A 22,107-nucleotide genomic window follows, 5' to 3' on the forward strand; every position below is an offset into this window, starting at 1 on the left:
GCTAGCTTTGCTGGTCTGCCAGTTGGTGTTGGGCAGGGCAGAGGATTCACCACTGTAGGAAGCAAGGATGATGTTTGAAGAGACTGAAACTAACAGGCAGTAAAATCAAAACATTGCGCTTAAAATGGCTAAAAATGTTAGTTGAGCTGAAGGCAGCTAGTCTGGTGTTTCCAGACCCAAATTCATTGCGTGAATATAAGGGTTTGGTGACATTCCAGTGAGGACCCTTTTCACTTGTTGCATCCTAAAGGGCGTAGATCTCGATTTAACAAATCAGCATTGACCAACATATACTGTATAAGGTGCGCCAAACTACCACTACCACCGCTGCCGCTTTTTTGAAAAAAATGACCCCCAGTGGTCGCTGATTGGTCCGCCCCTCAGAGAGGCTGAGCAAACCTTAATGTGGACAGGATTTCCAGACTATAATCACAGTGAATACTGAAGCTGTGAGCAATAGTCTTCGCTGGCTAGAGGGAAGCAGCAGAGTTGGGTAATCAATCTTCTGGGTTTGTCCTTGCAAATCAGCTGTTTCATAATTGTGGTCATTTGCTCAATCGTTAATATAGAAATGTTGATGTGTACAGCTTTACGGAGAAAATGTGATTTCCCCGAGGTTGCTGTAACCTCACGTGCCAAAGTCTGTATTTTCTGTGCCTCAGATAAAGACAGAGCTGTCAGTGGTGATAATCATCATTGACAATTAGAAAAATAAATAAATATTATCTCCATTTCTTATCTAGTGTGGCAGCACTGTGAAAGAACAGACAGACTTCAGTGGCCTATGATTGAGTAACATTTCTGTAAATTATATATTGATTTTCATAATGATAAAGTACTTATTAATGATGTCCTTCCTGTCACACTAGGGAAAGGGTATAACAAGCTCAAAGCTTTAGGCTTGAGTCCAGTCTTTACTCTGGAATACAATCCGTTTCTAGAGGCATCCTGATTATTCTCTAATGGCTTGAATGTTCATGCAGTGTTTTTGGCAATAAGTCATTTCATGCTTGTATCAATTGCCACGTAAATTCAGGCTGAGCTCTAAAGCCTCCTGCAGCCTCTTAATTACAATGTTCTCAGTGAGCGTGGGATGGGAGGAGAGGAGGAGGAGAGAAGGAGGGAGCATTACCAAATGTCATGCTTACAGACTTGTTATGAACCTGGGATTTAATAGCAAAATTGGATAAATGATTTACTGGATTTTCTGCTCACGAAATTCAAGTCACTAGTCTACTGCAGCTGGACACAAAAACTAAAATTACAGCTGTGTCAATTACTTACAAAACATCCCACCGTTGCTGTGTGGATACTTCACGGTGCTGTATGTGCGTGAACTGTACCCTAACCTGTCACTTACATCATTTCTAGTGGCCAGCTACTTGAATTCCCAGTGAGATGGCCGCGAAATTAACACACCATATATCTTAGTGCAGAAAGCTGGGGTTGATACATTAGCTTTGTTTTTAAGCATTTAATAGCCACATACATCACAACAATTTGGCAGCATTCCTGCAGTGTCGGAAACAAATGAGCAATTTTATTCCATTATTCATAGAATTATGTCTGACCTGCAACAGTAACAGCCTATTTGTGAGGCAGAGACCTTAAACCCAGAATAATCCTGAGGCGGATGGAGGCCAAAACCACCATGAATATTGCAGACACTAGCATATGTTTGGAATCTGAAACAGTCCATCTTTTCCAGCAAGCTATTCATTTAAATCACAGCAGAATTGCATGAAGGCACAAAACAGCTGAAAGCACAAAAAGGAAATGAAATTTAAAACAGACAGACCTTCAAAGTAAAAAGAATAGCTTTAGATTACTTACAAATGCTTCTTTAATCGCAAAACTAAAGACCAGATCATTTTTCAAGGGAAAGCAGAGATGGTCCCTGGATCTCTGAGGCTGCAGAGATGGCAGTAGGTGGCAAAGGAAAAAATAAAATACAGGAGGAAAGCAGCAGCTAATGGAGATGAGACTCCATCTGAACTCGGCTCGTCTCAGTGAAGCCCGGAGTGCTGCACATCGATCACCTGTGTGTTTCTCATCAAGACCATGTGACCCCTCAGCTCTGAGCCTGGACATCTCTGTGTCAGAGAGGCCACAGCAGGAAAGCAACACAACAAAATACAATGTCATGTTGACATTTCTTCCACATCATTTAGTAAAATTTAAAATCACACATTTCCTTTTTGTTTTTTTTGTTTTAAAGGTAAATTAAAATTTGGTGTAAAGGAGACGCAAAGGGAAAGCGGCTCCCAGAATTTGGTGCTCTCTGATCAAGACAAACTCGAACAACTTAGTTGTCTCTCAGATTTCATCTCAAATAAGCATTTTGTTTCTGTTTTCAACATGATTTTCTGCTTCGTCATATTACATAGTATTCCTCGGCTTTAATGTAGGCTGGCTAATCCACTGTAGCTGCTTTCTGTCCTCAGTAGCCAACAATGTGACTCCTTCTTAGTGCTTTTTTATGAATGCTTTTGATTTACTTGGTTTACTGTGTTAGTGAGCTCTTCTTTAGTTTCCTCATTGTGTTTTGAAGTGAATGTAAGTGTGAATATTTTCCTATGAATTCCATGTGTTACTCCCAGCCCAGTCAAACATGGAGCCAAATCTGCCACCACTTTAATTGGATCAGCGGGGCAATGGGAATGAAATCAGTTAAGCATACAGAATACACAGGCACTTCAAACAACTGAAAATGAAATGAAGCCATCTGGTTTAGGAAGTCAGATTCATATTGTGATGGCAATAACAGATAAATTGAGTTAAATGCTCAAATCATCTGCAGCTCTTAATTTTAGTAAGAGTCGGTTAAAGATGCATCTTCATTAACCTAACGCAAAGTGAATAGATGTGTAAGTGTCCAAACATTTCTAATGATCCGATAACAAACTTCACCTGCCTCTATACACTGTAGAGAGACAAATAACTGTTTGACAGTCCCTCACTGATACCAACTGGACACGATTAGTTCAGCAATCAGTTCAGTTTAATTGGGTATCGAACTCTCCGTCTGGATTTCTTTGCCTGGGCCGAACGATAATCTGAATACAATAACAGTTATGTGTTTCATCAAAATAAAAGCTTCATCAGGCTGATTAAAACAGCAGAGAGAGGGACATATTTGCTCTACATATCACTAATTACTTTCTCCTCGGCGTTAAATGTGCTACAATACACTGGGCACATTTGAGGACATATGGGTTTAAACACATATGCACATACACACTTTTTAATTCATCTTTTAAAAATAATTACAAATAATTGGTGAGTGAATTTTCTGACCAGTAACATCATGGCCTTTCTGGTGTTGACTTAAAGCCAAAAAAAATAACTAACAAAGTGAAGTAAAATACTCAGTTAAAAAAAAAACTTGACTTTCTCTCACTTAATTAGCAATTAGCAAGGTCATTAGCGTTAAATAGTGCATATGGACACACAGAAGCATCTGTGCAGGTCACAGGGATGCTGTTAGTTAATAAATATAACGGACATTCAGTTAACAGAAGGACTCCAAACAAAGCACACATGCATAGTCTTTGATCAATTTCACATGAAGTGCTGATAAAAGTAAAATAAAACTCAGCTGGCGGTGACTGTGTTTGCAGGGTTCCAGCTTATTATACAGTCCATGTCAGGTATGAGCTCGGTGAATGAGAAAAAAAATGAGGACGGGAAAAAAAAAAAAAGAGCTGGCATAGAAAGACAGAGAAGAAAGAGGTTGAAAGAAACTAAATAAGCGATGAGGAAATAAAAAGTGGTAGCAAGGTGGACATGGGATTGTAGGATGATGGCAGAAAGAGAGTTATGAAGCATAGAAAGGACAAAGTATGAAGTCAGCAAGCAATTTCAACTTTCCAAAGCAGACCCTACAGTAAACTGGGATTCAAGCCCTGGGATTTGGAAGATAACAGGCTGTAATACAATTGTCAACACTGAGTCATCCTGACATGAGGCTCGGAAGGAGAGGTGCTGGTAATAGGACTAACACACAGTAATCAATACGCCAGAACTCCTCACACACAGTGTAAGAGTCTGAGTGGTGGAGCGCTACACTAAATTGTTTACTTTCATTTACACAAACAACCTGCTACCGTCTGGCTAATCTGCAAAGATAAAAAGACACTGGGAAACTTCAAGTTTAATAATTGTATGGTAAGCAAGAGGATGTTTTAATACTGTTGGAAAGTTATGTATGGGGTCGATAAGGCAATGAGGTCTGACTTATATACTAAACATGCCAGGTCAGAGCTTGTCTCTCACACACACTGTGCCGATCTCCAGAATGCAGTCAAAAGCCTCCACATTTTTCTATGGTTTCGGTTTCCATTAGTGCTTTTTAAATGTGAGAGTGCTTACGATCACACAGTTTCTCTTCACAATTCCCAATCAATTTATAATCATTTGCACATGAACAGACCTCACGTCCCAAACTGTTAACCCTCAAAATGATCTATAAATGATTAATGAATGTTCTTCATGAATACTGATACGCATGTCAATCCATTTGTCTTCTTCTCTCTTTGTGAGACAATGGCAAAGTCCAAGCACAAGACTCCAAGGAGACGTTTCCTCTTGTGTGAGGAGGGGAGGAGGGGAGGGGGCAGCAGCTACATGTCCTATGTATCTGTTTTTAATTTCTATTTTAATTAAGGTAACTATTTATTGAACATGCTTATTTGCAAATATTTGCTAGTTCAATCAGTACTGAAACGGTGGCTGTAGCAGATATCTGTGTGGCTGGCCCAACTGCACCCGACAAAACCAGTAATAGCGCAACATGACTGAAAGGGGTTACAGACGTTTTTCACCTCCAATAGTTGCCTATTTGCCACAACTAACGGGGCATGTGAGCCCACAATAGACAGATGATGTTTTAATAAAGTAGATTGTCTTCAATATCAATAAATAAATGATTAAGACATGAATGAGACTGAGATTATTAATTGTCCGTGCGATCTGATATGGTGTATAATGAACTGGTTAGAAGCACCAATGAGCCATTTTACTCTCTATGTCACAGAAGTCTGTGCATTCACCCTTCAAAATGATTCTCTATTACCTGTTACAGAAGGAAACTGCAGCATTACTTGATAATAGAATAGATCCACTCCAGCTCGTCATACTACATGATGCAAATATGACAAGGAAGCATGAATATTGTAATTGGAGATGCATATGTGAGCATGTCGTGTGTCAGTGTCTTAGAAATTCTGACTTTTGCACAGATGGTAAGGTCTACCAGGCTCTGATAAAGGTAACTGTTGCTTTGACATTTGTTGGTTCACTAGTGAATGATGAAATCCATAATCATCATCAAGCGCATGTAATAGGTCCAGGAAAAGGACCTATTACATGAGCTTTTTTACATTAAAATTCAAGGATATATTGTCCATCTATTTTAATCTCTTTTTATCGAGTGAGCTCTACCGTCAATGCCTTCCCACATGATATTTTCTCCTCAGCAATTCACAGCACAGAATGGCTAAGGCCTTGATCCCTGTATTAATAGCTTTATTGGATAGCTAATGGTGCAGAGACAGCAGAGAATGGATGAAACAGAGGGGGGGGAGAAGGGTGGTGGTCTTAATCAAATATCATCTAAATCAAAACCGCAATGGCCGAGGAACACCCCTTATCTGGGTGTCCGGTCGTTCATAGCTGACATAGACATGTTAAAAAAATGTAACTGCACCTCACAGCTATGATGGCTATGAATCTGTAATTGGTCATCTTAAGCTGCTGTAGTTTCTAAGGTCGTGGAGATTGTTGATAGCGAACAATGTTTACGAAGCTGAAGAGGACATTTACACACGTACATTTTGTGCTCACAGAAATCGCGGCTTCTCCCTATCTCAGCGAATGAAACAATGTCAATACGACCACTCCACAGCCGCAGCCTCCTATTCAATAATGGGACATGGTGAAGCCTATAGCAAATTCAGGAATGTATACACAATCACTGTCAGAAATGTAATTAAACTCAACGCAGTGCGATTGTATGCTGCACTATATATCAGACCATATGCCATGGATAGGACTGGCATTAACTCCATCAGGATAATATTTAGGATTAAAGAGCCAAAAACCGTGCCAACGTTTCCTTCAACCTCCTGAGGATCAACATGATCTTGAAAATACTTTCAAATTGTGAAAGCAGAAGCATCAGAACAAATGTCTGCAGTGGGAGTGAATCAATTACAGCCACAAGAGTCCTTCTGTCTGGGGACCACTTGTGCTTATGGTAAGTGCCTGTATGACTCTCTGCAGCACCACCTCAATATATGTAATTCTTAGCCAAGTTGAGATGACATATTTGCATTACAAATAAGCGGCAAGGAGACCATATTTGGTGAAACATACTTGTTGTGACATAATAATGACATAGTTTATATTCTGGCTGGATGCGGCTCTCTGTTGTCACCGTCCACGTAGCCTATTACCTTTTCTATTACTCAGTTGATTGATTCTCAAACTCTGTGTCTAAACAGGGAAATATGAACTTTACATAAGCCGTGGAGGGGAATTAATTAAATCCCAATCATTTTCACAGTCACAGTGGCTGCCCTCTAAAGCAGTTTGACTGACAAGACTTTTTTGGGGTTGGTAAATCTTCTGTACCACAGGGCACACAGGAGATGGAGGGTGAGATGTTTTTTTTTATTATTATTTTTTTTTATAAAAATGTTTCCTCCATTCATTCACATTCACAGATATGGGACAATAAATTTTACCAGAACAATAAACTTGTGAAATTGAATTCTGTATCACCTCGACAATATTGTTATCAAAGCCAGACACGTCCAGACAGAAAGACAGAGTGAAAGACTCAGAGAAAGAGAGAAGGGTTGTGGGATGCAGGTGTTGGCAAGAGATGAAAATACTAGGATAGATAGCAACTATTATCTATCTTTGCCTATTCTCAAATGAAGCTGGTTCTACAAAATCAGTGAAAGAAAAAAGATTTTTGGAATAAGAGACAGAGAAAATTTGAAAACTCTGTTTGTGCAAGATGGGGAGGCGGGCCTACATTTCATCTGCTCTTCAGTGGCACATTCAATCATAAAGCATTTCATCATTTGACAATGTTGGGAGGAATAATTAGAAGCATGGAGCATGTCGAGCCCAGAACCCCAACTGGCCAAGAACAAATGGCAGGAAGCACGTCAGTGACTGGGAAAGAAAAGGGATTAACAAGTGAATAACAGCATTGGCCATGCTTCAGAAGTAAAACCTAACTCCCCTCATCACTCTTTCATACAAACCTGCCAATCAGCTCTTTAGCTAATATGAACTGAGAAAAAAAGAGACGAGTTTAAATGAATGTGTTTGGTGTGTCATTGAATGAGGACTAGTATTGGGCCCAATGTGGATAATGCAGCCTGTGTCGCTGTTGTCGGTTTGTGACAGCAGCACCACAAGACAAAAATTACACAGTTTATTTCCGGGAGGCAGACACACGGTCAGATAGATAAGCAGGCCGAGATGTTACAATTGTATGTATGTGTGAGCAACGGGCTGCTGGGTGGGTGAGCATGTTCAAGAGTTTATTTATTGGAGTTGTATCATTCGTGTGTATATGTGTGTGTGTGTGTGTGTGTGTGTGTGTGTGTGTGTGTGTGTGTGTGTGTGTGTGTGTGTGTGTGTGTGTGTGTGTGTGTGTGTGCACGGCAGTCAGGAAGTGTTGGCAGCTTTTCAGGCACGCATGCATGACAATGACTGCAGTGACAAGAGGGATCACGGGTGTGTGGAGGGGAAATGGAACATGAAGAACAAAACAAACAGGCGGAGGGGTTTGTGTGTGTGTGGGGTTGAACTGATGGTCCCCGCTTTGCAGAGAGGGTAATATGTCAGCCGGCACTGTGTGTCAAAGCGTATTTCTGATTGTTTTGTTTGGATGTGTTTGGATGTGTGTGTGTGTGTGTGTGTGTGTGTGTGTGTGTGTGTGTGTGTGTGTGTGTGTGTGTGTGTGTGTGTGTGTGTGTGTGTGCGCGCGCGTGTGCGTGCGTGTGCGTGAAAGAGAAAGGGAGTCTGCACGCTTGCATTAAGCCTCAAAATGACACCGCAAAGTGAAAGTGTGCCATGCGAGGCGCTGCTAGGCCAATCCCGCGCTCATCTAACCTTCAAATGACATTAGGCATCCCGTCAACATATGATGAGTCACTCCCAACCTGATGTGATTTATTCAATCCTGCAGAGTAGCTTGGATCGCAGGATACAAATCACTTAGATGGAGGCATGGAGCGGGGACTGAATGTGTGTGTGTGTGTGTGTGTGTGTGTGTGTGTGTGTGTGTGTGTGTGTGTGTGTGTGTGTGTGTGTGTGTGTGTGTGTGTGTGTGTGTGTGTGTGTGTGTGTGTGTGTGTGTGTCGGCAAACGTGTGCGTCTATGTGGAAGTGTGCAATCCCTGTTTGTTTTGATAGTTTGTGTGCATGCCTCCATCAGACAGGCCCTTGTGTGAGTGGCTTGTGTGTTTGTGTGTGCTGCATTAAGTTAAAGCTGAAGAAGCTGCATGATGTCGGCTCCCAAAAACAAAGTTGTCTTTTCACAGTGAGAAGCGATAAAAGCCCTCTGGAGCTCTCCAGTTTCTCAGCTTTTCCACGATTCATGTTTTTGTTTTAATCGCTCCACTCACTGAGACCCAAGGGCCAAGATTTCTATCAGATCTTACAGTTCGGGCCCAGGATATTAACGGATGGTATTAAGTGGACTTAATGGGGGGAGATGAAAATAAACTGGCACTGAGAGCTTTATCACATAAAATAAAGGAAACAGCGTTTGATACAATCTGAGTGATGCTTGTGTGCTCCTTTTCCACCTCATCACCTGCGTGTCTAATTCTGATCAGCACCATCAACTAAAGGGAATTTGTGTTTCTAGATTAACATTACATTATCCAGGACCAGCGGCTCGAAAATCCCAGAGCAGAATTAATGTATTAAGAAGCACATAGCATGTTTTAGAGAGCGTTACGAGGTGGTACTATCAAAGTTGTGTGGCTTCTAACAGAGAGAAAGGCAAAGGAAAAAAAAAATCCATCTTCACCCAAGGCAGCATCCACTGAGGACCATTATCTCTAATGATGGTCAGTGAATGGTGATTATTTCACATCCATCTTCTCCAGAGAGACCGTAGAAAAAAAGCCAACATGTAAAAAAAACATCTTATAGCTATGATATACTTGAATTGTATATTACACAGTTTGAAACATCAGACTATATTCACTAGAATAGGGTAGCATAACGTGATGATGATGCATTTGTACCACTCGTTCCTTGCCTAATTTCTCCCAAGATCAATACCATCAACACACAACTGAATAAACCAAAATGATGACTGAAAGCAGTCAGATCTATAAGTGGCCATGACAAAATCCCGAGTCAAGACGGGTTGCTGCAGGAAGACGTTGATGAGCGTCTTGAGATGATGATTCAGGGGAAACAGATTAGGCAGGGGAGCAGCCTGGCAGATCGTTAGTCAGGGATGTCAGGACCAGATACAAATGAAGTGTCAGCAGAGGAGGAAGGCAGAGGTAGAGGGTGGTTGGACAAAGTAGGGGGACACAACAGATAGAATAAAAAGATGAAGATGGAGGACACGCAGAAAGAATATAACATTTAAGAATGATTTATGTTTAGTCTTCACAATTTGTAAGACAATTGTGGCATTTCACAGCAGTAGTTTTCTGCAATTTCCAACTACAATGGTGTACATTGCTAGCAATTACATGAACTCATTTTAAAACATGCATAATTAATCTCACATGCCCCTGTTTAGAAATCCATATATAGATCATCACTTTTACTAATGCTGCATGATTGATGATTACCAGTTACAGTTTACAATCTCAAGAGGTTATTCATAATCTTAAGAGGCTACATGATGTATGTATTATAAATACGACAGCATGTTTCTAAACGGTGTCTGCCTTTGTTGTAAAGCAAACATGTGTTGCAATATGTATCAGAGTTAGTGAAGCAGACAGGTTTCTGAAGAGTTTCTGATCTTTTGTGAAAGTGCTATAACTACATCCAGACTATTTTTTAAATTTATTTTTTTTATTTTTTTTATTCTTTGGCCAGAATAGCAGGGTAAGAAACTGAGAGACAGACACATTAAATAAAGATCTTACAAAGATTCAAAAATACAGACACGATAGCTTTACGTTTTGTATTTTAGATAACTGATGAACTGGCGTGTCACTGTATTTATGATAGTGTGGCTTTTTATGTACATCGGTATAATGTAGGCTTAAATTCAAAACAAAAATCCTTCTCCAAAAAGAGAGTTGTTTCAATCAGGATGAACTCATTTTTAACATATATATATATATATATAAGGTATACGTACATTATGCTCTAAAGAAAATCCAACTTGGATTGCATCGGCGAATGGGAACAGAAACAAAGTTTAAAAACTAATAAAAGTGAGAATATGAGAGTACAACTCATTAAAAAAGGTCCACCTCAATGTTCAGCCAGACTCCATTAGCCAGTAAATGTGTGATGTTATCACACTGTTTACATCTTGACCCTCCAGGCTCAATTGTTTGAGTTGATGGCATTTAGTTTTAGCGCTGTCTGTTGTGAAGATGAAACACTGACATGTACAGTACATTAAAAGCACTTAAGGCACCACTGGTTCAGTTGAATGGCAGTGACTAACCTCAGTAAACCAAGTTTAGTTTATTCCAGTAAAACATTTGACGTTATGAATTTATTTATTAGCATTAAAGAACTCTCCAAAATACAGAAGTACAAAGCTATGTGATCAGTTTAGACATCAACTTTGTTTGTTCAACCACATCAGTCATGCTGGTAGAAGCAGAGCCCAAATTAGCATTAACCACAGTATCTACTTTCATTTAAACCCCCTGCTTAACTCTCACTTATTCCATCAAGTTATTATACCACAGATAATATGAAAACTCTTGACAGCAAATCAAATTAATTAGGGGTTTCTCTGATCAGAATACATCTTCGCATCCATGACACCTAGTTTTACATGGTCACTGACTCAAATCTACATAAGTTAAAGTTGGGGCCATCAGAAGGTGTTTAAACTGGTGCAGAACATTTTTTTTTGATATTGATAACATATGTAAGGAGAGCTCTATTGATGCTGTAAAAGTCTCACACTACAATAAAGAAATAAAGAGCAGAAATCATATTTATCAGATTAATTTATGGAACCTGAAAAGAAAATGTCTGAATTTATGAACTTTACAGTACAAATAAATCTCATGAAAATGTTCTTAAAGCCAGCACACTGAATACTGAAGACTCACCCCACTGAGCTTTACGTGCCATCTATAATGTCCACATACAGTGCAGTATAATAACACACAAGCTTCCATTATTGAAAACATTATAGGTTCCTGAAAGCAAAACTCGTTATCATTATCCTGAAAAACTGATTGCTTAATCCTATAACTCTGTGAAGCTTAATGAAGTCCAATCGATGTTAACGCATGGAAAATCATTTCACAGCGAACCCTGTGCACTTAAAAAGACACCCCACTTAGAAAATGCATCAGCCAATTACTACTGTGTTTAATTTCATCAAACAAAGCTTGCCGTATCTCAACAGAAAATTAACACACACAGTCAGTTGCTCATTTCACAAAATCCTGCATTCTTCTGATCTTATTTTTTTTTAAAGTGATGCAGAATCTTTCTGATGTCGTTAACATAATCACTTTCATTAACATGACTGTGAGAACAAAGTAAAGTAAGTATTAGGTCACAGGTCGCCTAATGTAAATGCTTTTTAAGGGGGAAAGATGAGGCATTAACTGATAAGAGTAACCTTTAAACAGACTTCAAGAAATATGATTTGCTCCCTGAGATGATGAGAATATCAGGACTGGAACACCCGCTACCAGTAAAAGTGTGTGTATATATACACACACACACACACACGCACGCACGCACGCACGCACGCACGCACGCACGCACACACACACACACACACACACACACACACACACACACACACACACACACACACACACACACACACACAGACAGACACAGACAGACAGACAGATTAGTGATCGTATAATCATCATCTTTATCAGTCATCTTGTCTCCATCTGTCTGTGGCTCTATAATCACTATCAGAAGGAGCCCCGGAGGCTCACAGGAAAAGTGTTGGTATTTCTTATACAGTGAATCAAACTATATCACAAACTTGAATTTTATCAAACAATGATATAAAATAGTTAATTTGTCAGTCCATTTAAAGAACAAAAACAAAACCCAACAACACTCAATGCAGGAGTTGCAAAAATGAAACATGACATTTTTCTTGATCTGCTGCCTCTGAGGTCACATGTAGGCCGCTACATCTAGACTGCAGCTATAGCATAGATTAGAGGAGCCCAATTTGGGGCCCGCGGGCCAGGTTTATTTGTTTTGGCCCACCTCAGCATTTGACAAGCTTGTGCTTATTCTCCTTATTCTTAACTGCTGGAAAATCCAAACTGTAATGATTACAAATTGTAAATTGTATCCGGCTAAAAATGACATAGTATGTTTTATGGTACTGTTTTATGGTAATAGTGCGGTTAAACTTCCCTAATAAATTAAATTGGCCTACGTGTTAATTACGACAACTGATGGTATTGTCCCCGTCTCCTGCTAATGCTTGTGCTATTAATTCTGCGTTCTACGTCAATGTCTTTGGGCTGCCAGTCAAGATTAAAGATCGAGGTAGTGACACTCTGACATGAGAAAATGTAGAAAAAATTGGCAAGACGACGGTTTTTGACAATAATTTCTGCAAAATAATAAAATCATGATTACAAAAATTAATGCGTAGTGTTTTAATTATTCTAAAATGAGAAGTTCGATTTAGAATATTAATTTTCGGAAAAATATTTTTAGATAAACAAAAAAATAAATTCAATCATTTTTATATGATTTTTTACCTAACACTATTTATTTTTGACCCACAGCCCTCCATCCATGATACATTTTTGGCCCTTTATAAGAAAGAATTTGGTCACCTTCTGTAAAGCATTTTGAAATCTGTCTGTACGTTTAAGGCAAATTGGATCCACTAGTAATTGAAACCTTTGTGATTTTAAGTCAGGTTGAACAATAATTACCTTTTAAGTACAGAAGAAACTAGGCTATAGCTCCCATGAAAACAAGTGCACCAGTGCCTATGGAGTACATTCTTTCCTCAAGCTGTGAAATTCAGCTTGAAAAGGTCTGGGACTTGTGGGAAGTGGTGTTCATTAGGCCTTGTTTTAAAAAAAGAAACATTGAATAAACAATGGCATTAGATTGTTTTTTTAAAAACTGCTCCATATTACCTTACCTAGACAAATTAAATTACCAATAATATACCCAAAAGGCTCTGTTCAAAGGCTGGTGTTTTAGTTATTACAGTAATGTTCAAAGGCTTTTCAGATAGTAAATCTCATATTATGTAAACGGCAATTAACTATGCAGTACTAAAATGCAATGGAAACTGGCAGGTGCAACAACAGTAACTGGGGTCAGGGTGGGGCTTTGCAAATAATTCGTTTTGATGGAGGTTAGCCATCTCAAGGAAAGTTATGGAATGACTGCTGCTGTGATATTGGCCTATGTAATGTAAATAAAAATGAAATACTGTTATAGGCAAATAAAAAAAAACTTTGACTGGGATGTGCACCAGCTTCTCAAGTAAACTCTAAAATCATACTCCTTGTATGCCTTGTGTAGGTTCACTGTGCTATGAAAACATCACAGTGGCACTGCCCGTTCTAAGTATTTAAGCTATCATTTTTCTGGACAGGAAATAGCAGTGTACTTTTATGAGAGGATGAAGAAGTGACCGAAGCAGTCAAGGTATTGCTGTCATTATTAAGTATGTACCATCATAGTGATTGTGGAATATGAGGGAACGATAAACAAAAAAAAGAAAGAAAAACTTAATGCAACTTGATCCTGTCCTCTTTGGTCTAAAAAAACCCCCCACAAACAGCAGAGCCATTTCAAACCACAATAAATAGAATGAATTACTTAATATGACAAATAATGAGACAAAAGTGCTTCTATTCACTCAAAGCTTCTGCATCACATCCCCGGCAGCCAGTGGCACACTGTTGCACATTTTAATGGTGTTAGCTGGAGCTATTAACGATGCTGTCACAAAGAAATAGCTGTATTTTAAGAAGATTGTGGTAATGGTAGTGTGATAGTATGGACGTGGGGTCATCGTCTAGTATCTACCATGAATCTGTGTGCTTGGCTGTGCTCTCCAGCAGACCTGCACAGCAACACCAGAGGGAATTGATGAGGGAGCTTATTTAGTTGTGAAGACAAAGGAAAACAAGCAACTTAAATAAAAGAGTGCAACAATTAGAGAAGTGACTATGTCAAGGGCTATGGAGGAGAACATGAAGATGGCAGCAGCCCACTCTTAATGAGTCATATATCAGCTTGATATGATCATCTCTACAGCGCTATTAGAGCAAAGTGTTTTGAACCTCATTAATTTCCATTAGGGATCAGCTATCTGCTAAGTTTACTGTAGCATAAATTTTTCTCCAAGCCGCTATCATTGTGATCTTACAATAACTCTCACAGATCCTTTAACCTTTGTGACTAAAACCCATTATTCTCCAATTTAAGGGCCGTCCCTTTAATATCCAGCAGGGATATGCTCAGACATTTTGATGGCCAGTGACTCAAAGAAAAAAAAGGGGAACACCTCATCCCCAACTCTTTTGTCCCCAATCCTCATCCTAATGTTTGCACAGTAGATCATATGAAATAGTATGTAAAACACTTGGAATAAAATATTTTTATATTTAACAAAACTTGCTGATGTGACTTTATTGTATACCTAATGGGGATGAAGTATTAAAGAAGTGCCTGTTCGATATTTCTGTCATAAAGACTCAGCTGTTGGCCTTCTACTGCTTTGAAAGTAACTTTGCAAAAATGCATTTCCCGTGGCTGTCTCCTCAGCTATTTCTCTATTTGCCTCTGTCATCACTTTTCAGGACACTGTCCATTGTAAACAATATGCAACATCAACTATGAACCATCATTTACCAAGCTTTGCATCCCACAGTATAATGCAATGTGAAAAAATCAACATAAAACAGTTCATGAGCACAAATAGTTAAATACAAAATAATTATATCTTTACATAAAATGTAAAGCTTACAAGTTCAAGACACTGATCACAAAAAAATATAAACACCATGTGATGGGGTCTACGCAATTAGAACCAATTCAGAACCAAGTGCTCCTCTTGAGCTAACCAGCCAAAACAGCTGTAAGTAAATCACTGACAAAATGAGTTAAAACAAAAAAAAAGTATGTCATGTAAATTCACAAATAAGGAGGGAGGGAAAGAAAGAAAGAAAGAAAGAAAGAAAGAAAGAAAGAAAGAAAGAAAGAAAGAAAGAAAGAAAGAAAGAAAGAAAGAAAGAAAGAAAGAAAGAAAGAAAGAAAGAAAGAAAGAAGGAAGGAAGGATGTGTAAAATTATTCTCGACTCATTCATCGACGCAAATGAATGTTGATGACTTCATTGCTCATTCAGTGGGAGCTTGGCCAGCTCTACAGTCATCATTATGACAAGAATGGCAGCAGAAACAACACCAAAAGCAGTACAAGTAGGAATTATAACAATTATTATTATTTATTTGTTGGGTCCAAAAGTGCACTTCAACCAATGAAAGCAGTGACTGGAGCTACCACTACACTCTGTCTGTAATTTGCAGTCATGAAATGAGGGAGAAAATCGACTATATAACCCCCCGATATAATGCAACGACTCCTCTGTCAAATCTCTACCCATTCAATCATTCACTTGACTGAGGAGTACCAATTAAAGTGTGCTATTTTGATACCCTACATGAGCACAGCATTAGAGCACTGATGTGCTTCTGTAGGTGTGAAATCTAGACTCTAAATGACCACATGCCATCTCCTGTTTGCTTACCAGAGAGGTGAAGATGTAAGTGTAGTAGACTGACAGCATTCCCAGCTCGGATGCCTGCAGAAGAAAAGACAAGACCGGGAAGGGGGAAAGATAAAGAAAAATGTAAGAAAAAAGGAGTACATGAAGCACAAAACAGATATTTGAGGATGTGATTTTGAATGAACAGAGTTGGAGGTCAGATATACACAAGAGGAGGACAAAATAAAAAACAGAGAGAGTAAAGAAAAGGGGGAGAGAAGTTGAGAGGTCAGTGATTCAGTGATACTCAAGCTCTTCTCTGAGCAGACAGATCAAATCCACATCTTGATAAGACCAGACGCATTCTTATCTGACGAAGGCTCTCAATGGAGCAATTAATTTCTGAGGTACATTAGTATGCCGCTCAAGCCTCTGTCTTACAATTTGATTAAATCAAAGTCAGAGTGAGGAGCAGTTGTGAAGGGCAGGGTGAACTTTTCATAGTTTCATTTCATTAAAGTCATTATCAAAAAAGAAAATCAGTGAGCTATAGGCTTCAGTTTAATCAGGCTGTAGTGCACATTATTCAAATCTATAAATATTAAGTGTATATATACATAAATTCAACAAGTTTTAAAGAACATCCTCTTTTTCCCAAAAATTGTTTTTAGAAATCATCATTTCACCTCAACTGGAAACTTTCATGTGCATAAACTAAACCTTACGCCACTTCTGAAACACTGCTAATAGAATTTATTTTCCTCACCTGGTTGTACTGAAATTTACATATTTACATAATAAGCAGTTACCACAAGATGCTGAGGTTACATATCATTAGAAAGACTTTAATTACAGATATTTAGCTGTCAAATCTGCAAAAAGTGTAACCTCTGTGGGTATTTGTGTGTTACTGGTATGAGTGTATGTCACTCCAATGACGAATATTCAGCAGAAATCTTTCACAGGAACATAAATAATGAACTACGCGGAAAGACAGAAAGGCACTTATTATCAAAGCGAAAACATTCAAATACATCTTTGAAATGCAAATTACCTCTCAAGATGCTTTCATAAAGCTTCCTCCTCTGAGAATACGGAGTCCACTATTACTTTGAAACTACTACGAGGTTGACTATGTCAGGAAATGATATGATGCGGGGAGGCTGCTTGTTTGCATGTGGCCCTGAGGTTAAACACATCACGTAGAGCTAGCTAAAGCCATAAAGTGGTTTAGATTTTTCTCACATATTACAAAATATGGGAAGTCCCATTTCAAACCATTGCATCTTTTCTTTGGGTGAACTGTGCCTTTAATACAACGGAGGAGAAGCTGACATTGCTTTGATAGCTGCCCACATTTCATTCACAATGAACTGTAGAAACAAACAGCTGATGGAAAATCCTTTTGGTCTACTTTCGTTGCATTCACAAGCTTCGCTGCCTTTTTTTTTTTTTTTTTCCACTTTTGATCTCCTCGTTGTTCTGCCACAGCTTGTGGTCAGAGTGCACTCGGTTTGCACTGCCTCCGTATACATGGGCTCACTTTCTATCCCACTCTGGTTCTGTGGAGCGGTGAACAGTTGAGGCCTGACTGAATGAGATTACATTCAGAATGCTAACACGGCTGACCTAAACCGCACCGAATGCCAAAACCTCAGAGAGTGAGACCTTTGTCTGAAGAGGGTTTGATGTAAGATGTAAACAGGACCAACAAGGGGGAATTTCTTGCATGACAAAGGACGACTCTGTCCCTTCAGACAAGCTGGGCGCTCTTATCATCATCCGAGACTGGCAAATATGTCGGCGCGCAGCCTTGATATGTTAGACAACTACGTACTCCACACAAGAGGTGTGGCTGCCAACTTTCCACCCCCCTGCTGCAGGACAGGCTCATGACCGACAGAGAGACTAACAGCCTGACATACGGAGCAGACAAAAGAGTGAGAGATAGAGAGATGGATACACAGGACCCCGTGGTAGAGGAGGTGTGAGGAAATAAAGTGAAATCGTCTCCTCTGCATTTTGGTCAGAGAACACAGAGAAGGGAGAGCGAGAAGAGAGAACAACTCCATATTAAAAGTAAGGAGACAGACTGAGGAAGAAGGGGAACAGAGAAAGAGAGAAGCGAGTCCAGCCCCAGTGAGGACTCCCGCTGCTCTGTGGCCCAGGGTTGCCAGGGTTGCTATGGTGACTGGATGACCACTGATGGCAGTTTAAAAACGCTATTGAGAGTGAAAACTACTGAGAGCTATATCATGTAGAGAGACTACTTTAGAGAGAATGAGTGAAAAAAAGGTCAAAAGCACAAAAAACATCTCCTTCTCTGTCCGACTCCTCCCAAGCCACCTTTTTCTTCACTTCTTGTCACTTCCATTGTGGCCATGCATCCAGTGCCTTACAGAAATAATGATGCTTGTATAAATCACTAAGAGACCATATGCTGCTGCTGTATCCTCGCTTCCTCAACTCCCACACTCACCTATTCATACACTCACTAATTACAAGACTCCAATCAAGAGATGCATTGGTACTATGTCGGACTCAATGTGGCCGAGGTCTTTATAATAATCTCACATTGGTATGTGCTATACGCAAAGAAAGTACAGAAAGGGTTACATTGTTAAGACGCTGACAGAAATAGCAGTCATTGATGTTGACAGTGAGATGTTTTTCTCACTGTGAACTCTGTGGCTTTGCATTTTATATTCAAAGTTCAATTTTTATGTACAAGATGTTTTTAGAGAAGGAAGCAATGTATGGATAATACATCTAAAGGACATGAAAGAAGCGTTCCGCCCAAATTACTTTCCTGACTTTGATAATCGCTGGTTAAACATGCATGGTGTTAAAGACTAGACAAAAGGGCTCCTTCATTTCTTACTCACATACATCAACAAAACGTTGCTGAATTCTCCCTTTTGCACAATGAATCACTGAAGTACAACTTGATTTCATGTTTTAATCCATCTACATCAGTTTGATTCGGCCTCAGTTTACTCGCCTTTTATTTTGGACAAAGTTTTTTGGAGTCTTAAGTTCTATAATCCCTTTCTTTTCAAATCTGTGCCCACTAAAGTGGGTACATTTTCACTAACCATCTTTTGATTGAAGACAGCACGTGGATCGAGGTCAATAGGACATTTCCCTTTTTTAAAATCGTCCGCACACTACTTGTTGAGTCGAGTGGGGAATACAACCTTTACAGTTCAAAACTGAAGAATAACCAACTTTCTCTCTGTAAAAAAAAAAAATCCTTCTCCATTTATAATCACTTTCAGCCTTGAACACTTGTTGCCGCCGGCGTTTTCCCGTTACTTTTCAGCTTTGAAGTGTATGAGAAGTATATAAATGTGGACTGGTATTAAGCTAGGACTGTATGGAGTAAAGAAAATCAGTGCAAGTGTATCATGGCATTCAAGTGAACCATACTAACCCGTTCCAAAATGATATGTGACATGGTGGCATTGGCATCGACTATAATGGTGGCAGTCTTGTCATCTCGAATCTCCTTCAGGAGCGGGGTGGGGTCCTGGCTGTCATCAAGCATGCGCACAGACAGAGTCTCCTTGGAGATGAGGAACTGCCTAAGGAGCTGCTCCAGGTTCAATAAGCCTGCCGGGAAGACACAAGCACACACATGCACACAAAAGAAAAGAAAACATATGAGAGAGTTACTTGCAATGAAGGGAAGACTTTCCTAAAGGGGATGGAGCTTAACAGTGCTAATCTTTTATTTCTAAGTTAAGAAAATACCATACATAACCAAGAAGTTAAGGAAAGTTAGGCTTATTTAGGAGGTGATGCTTGATCTTGTAATGCCGCTTTAACTTCAACTTAATGAACAAGTGTAATGAATCCATAAAAAAAACCTGTAACACAGGAAAACGGGAATGATCACCTTTAATTGCAATTTTTGTAAAGCTATCAAATGCAAAGCGACGTTTCAGCAACTTCTCCTGTGCTCCATCCCATGGTAATAGACCGTTTGACTCCAGTTGGGTAAGTGGGATTTGCCCTAATTAAAGCATAGCCGACTTAATCAAAATGCTCCCCGCAGCATTTTACCAGTCACTTTGCATCCATATATTAGCAGACCCTGTGAGCTTCCTATATAGGAATTTAAACTAATACACAAGTTGTGCTGCAGAGAGAAAATACAACCTGAGTGAATCTAAGGGCCCTGGTTTTGTGGTGGTAAAATGTAGTATTTTCCTGACCTTGACATTTACTTTGCCCACCTGTTTTGTAATATGGTGCCAGGCACAGAGCGCATGGTGCACAGGTGTGAAGAGAGGCACAAACAGATGGGATGTTTATTCAAATGAAGCCGCACAAGGCGAAATGTGTTTTGCGCTGAGAATGGATGTCTCAAAATAAGGTCTGTTTTTTCAAACAAAGGACAATCTGTGGCTACCTTGATGATTTCATCATCAAGCCCAAACTAAAACTTCGGATAAAATGTGCACCAATAATGGAATCATGCTCAAAATGTAAATAGATCATTTTAATGAAACATTTCCTTGCCAGTTTTGGCCTTTAAATCAGCAACACAAATTTATGTTTGCTAAGGTTAAAGCATAAATGTCAATAAATCTGTCAACACTTATTTATAGTATAAATAAATACAGAGTCCATAAAAGTCCACAGCTTCTCCCTCAGTTCATTAACTCCACGCTGCCATGTCGAGCCAGCACTACATATATGTTAATATATCTGCAGCCTCCCATCTGGTGCTGCATACAGACCCTCCGCTGGGTTTAACTGCATTAAATCACCTGAAAATGACCCACAGGCTGCTATTACAAAAAAAAAAAAAAAAAAAAAAGTACACACACTTGACTTTTGGTAAAAGTGGCATTTCATGCATTTTATGATATGATGTGACCATTTATGACCTAAGGTGCAGTAGCATTAAGAATGAATTAGCATTGGAGTAATGCAGTCTATAAATAGCTTCATCAACACTTTTTTAATTGTTTGTCTGTCATTATAGTTGTAAAGTTGTCAATAAAAAAACAACAACAACAAAAAACACCATCTGGTTGCAGATTTGTAGTGTGATGTGTTCCCGTTTTGCCAGCGTGCTCCATTGTTGAGCTACAATTGTTATTTTGTCCCGGGATTGTTGCAGCTGTTTCGGTGCACTGAGATCCAGGATGCGACTGGCTAAGGATGCACTTATTAATTATCACACCCTCAGCTTTATATTCCATTTCACAAGGTCCCTTTTAACTTTGCATTGCTGCACCTGTTGCTTAGAGACAGCCACACAGTCAGTATGCCCTACATCTACCACTTTGCACTTCTGGGATTCAAATAGTGCCCTACGAGTAGAAAACCACTGTGTGCTGGCCTCGCCTTGACAATTTTGCAGATCTAATCACACCCATGTGACATTTCTTGATAGTGGCAGAAAAAAATATATACTAGGGGTACATAACTCTGTGAAAAAGTGTTTTGCATCAGCACAGCCTCCACCTACTAGCTCCATTATAAAGTAATAGCAAAATGACATGTGACAGGACAGGCGAGCGATTCATGTCACATGGAGACCAAATTTAATGTAGCAATTTTAAGTTATCAAGCTCACTCCTTCAGCTTCTCCAGAGCACATTAACTCCAGCCACAGTCCTGTCCCAGTTGCCAGCATCATGTCTAAAAGCTTCTGTAATTATGTCTCAGTGTCTGCCTGTCTTATAGCCTATCTGTATGGCAGTATATCAGAGTGTGTGTATTTGCCTTCCTGTACCTGGCTGCATGTGTCTGTGCACTCACGAGACATCACTCCTGGCTGTGGTTTGCCAGCCTGCCTGCACCTCCAACCTGTCAGATCAGCTTCCTCTGTAGTATAACGCAGAATAACTTTGATGAGCTTGAAATAGCTTCTGCTAAAGCACCCTTCTTGTCTGCCTCCTGCCTACACTCTCTATCACGCCTTGCAGGGCATCAAATGCAATTTTGTGTTGAGTTCATAACATTAGATGGTGCACTGTACAAGATGTAGCTGGCTAAACATGGCACACACACACACACACACACACACACACACACACACACACACACACACACACACACACACACACACACACACACACACACACACACACACACAAATAGAGTGACACACAAGAACGTTCATATTCTCTTTAGTGTTTTGGCTGCACGGGATTCAAAGGAAAGCGCAAATC

General features: G+C 39.5%; 1 protein-coding gene across 2 annotated transcripts in view; it reads right to left on the minus strand.

Annotated features, from left to right (window-relative positions):
• Positions 1-22,107, minus strand: part of grik4 (glutamate receptor, ionotropic, kainate 4) — a 274,511-nt gene that overhangs the window by 61,897 nt on the left and 190,507 nt on the right. For both annotated transcript variants that reach the window (XM_069690256.1, XM_069690263.1), the window contains 2 exons: positions 19,353-19,531; positions 15,962-16,015 (listed from right to left, as the gene is read on the minus strand). In XM_069690256.1, the coding sequence (XP_069546357.1) occupies positions 15,962-16,015; positions 19,353-19,531 (233 nt within the window). The remainder of the gene's footprint in view (positions 1-15,961; positions 16,016-19,352; positions 19,532-22,107) is intronic.

Source organism: Brachyistius frenatus, unplaced genomic scaffold (assembly GCF_029030835.1).
Source record: "Brachyistius frenatus isolate BFR_SWC_R1_liver_20210118 unplaced genomic scaffold, ASM2903083v1 Contig_1, whole genome shotgun sequence".
NCBI classification, from domain to species: Eukaryota; Metazoa; Chordata; class Actinopteri; family Embiotocidae; genus Brachyistius; species Brachyistius frenatus.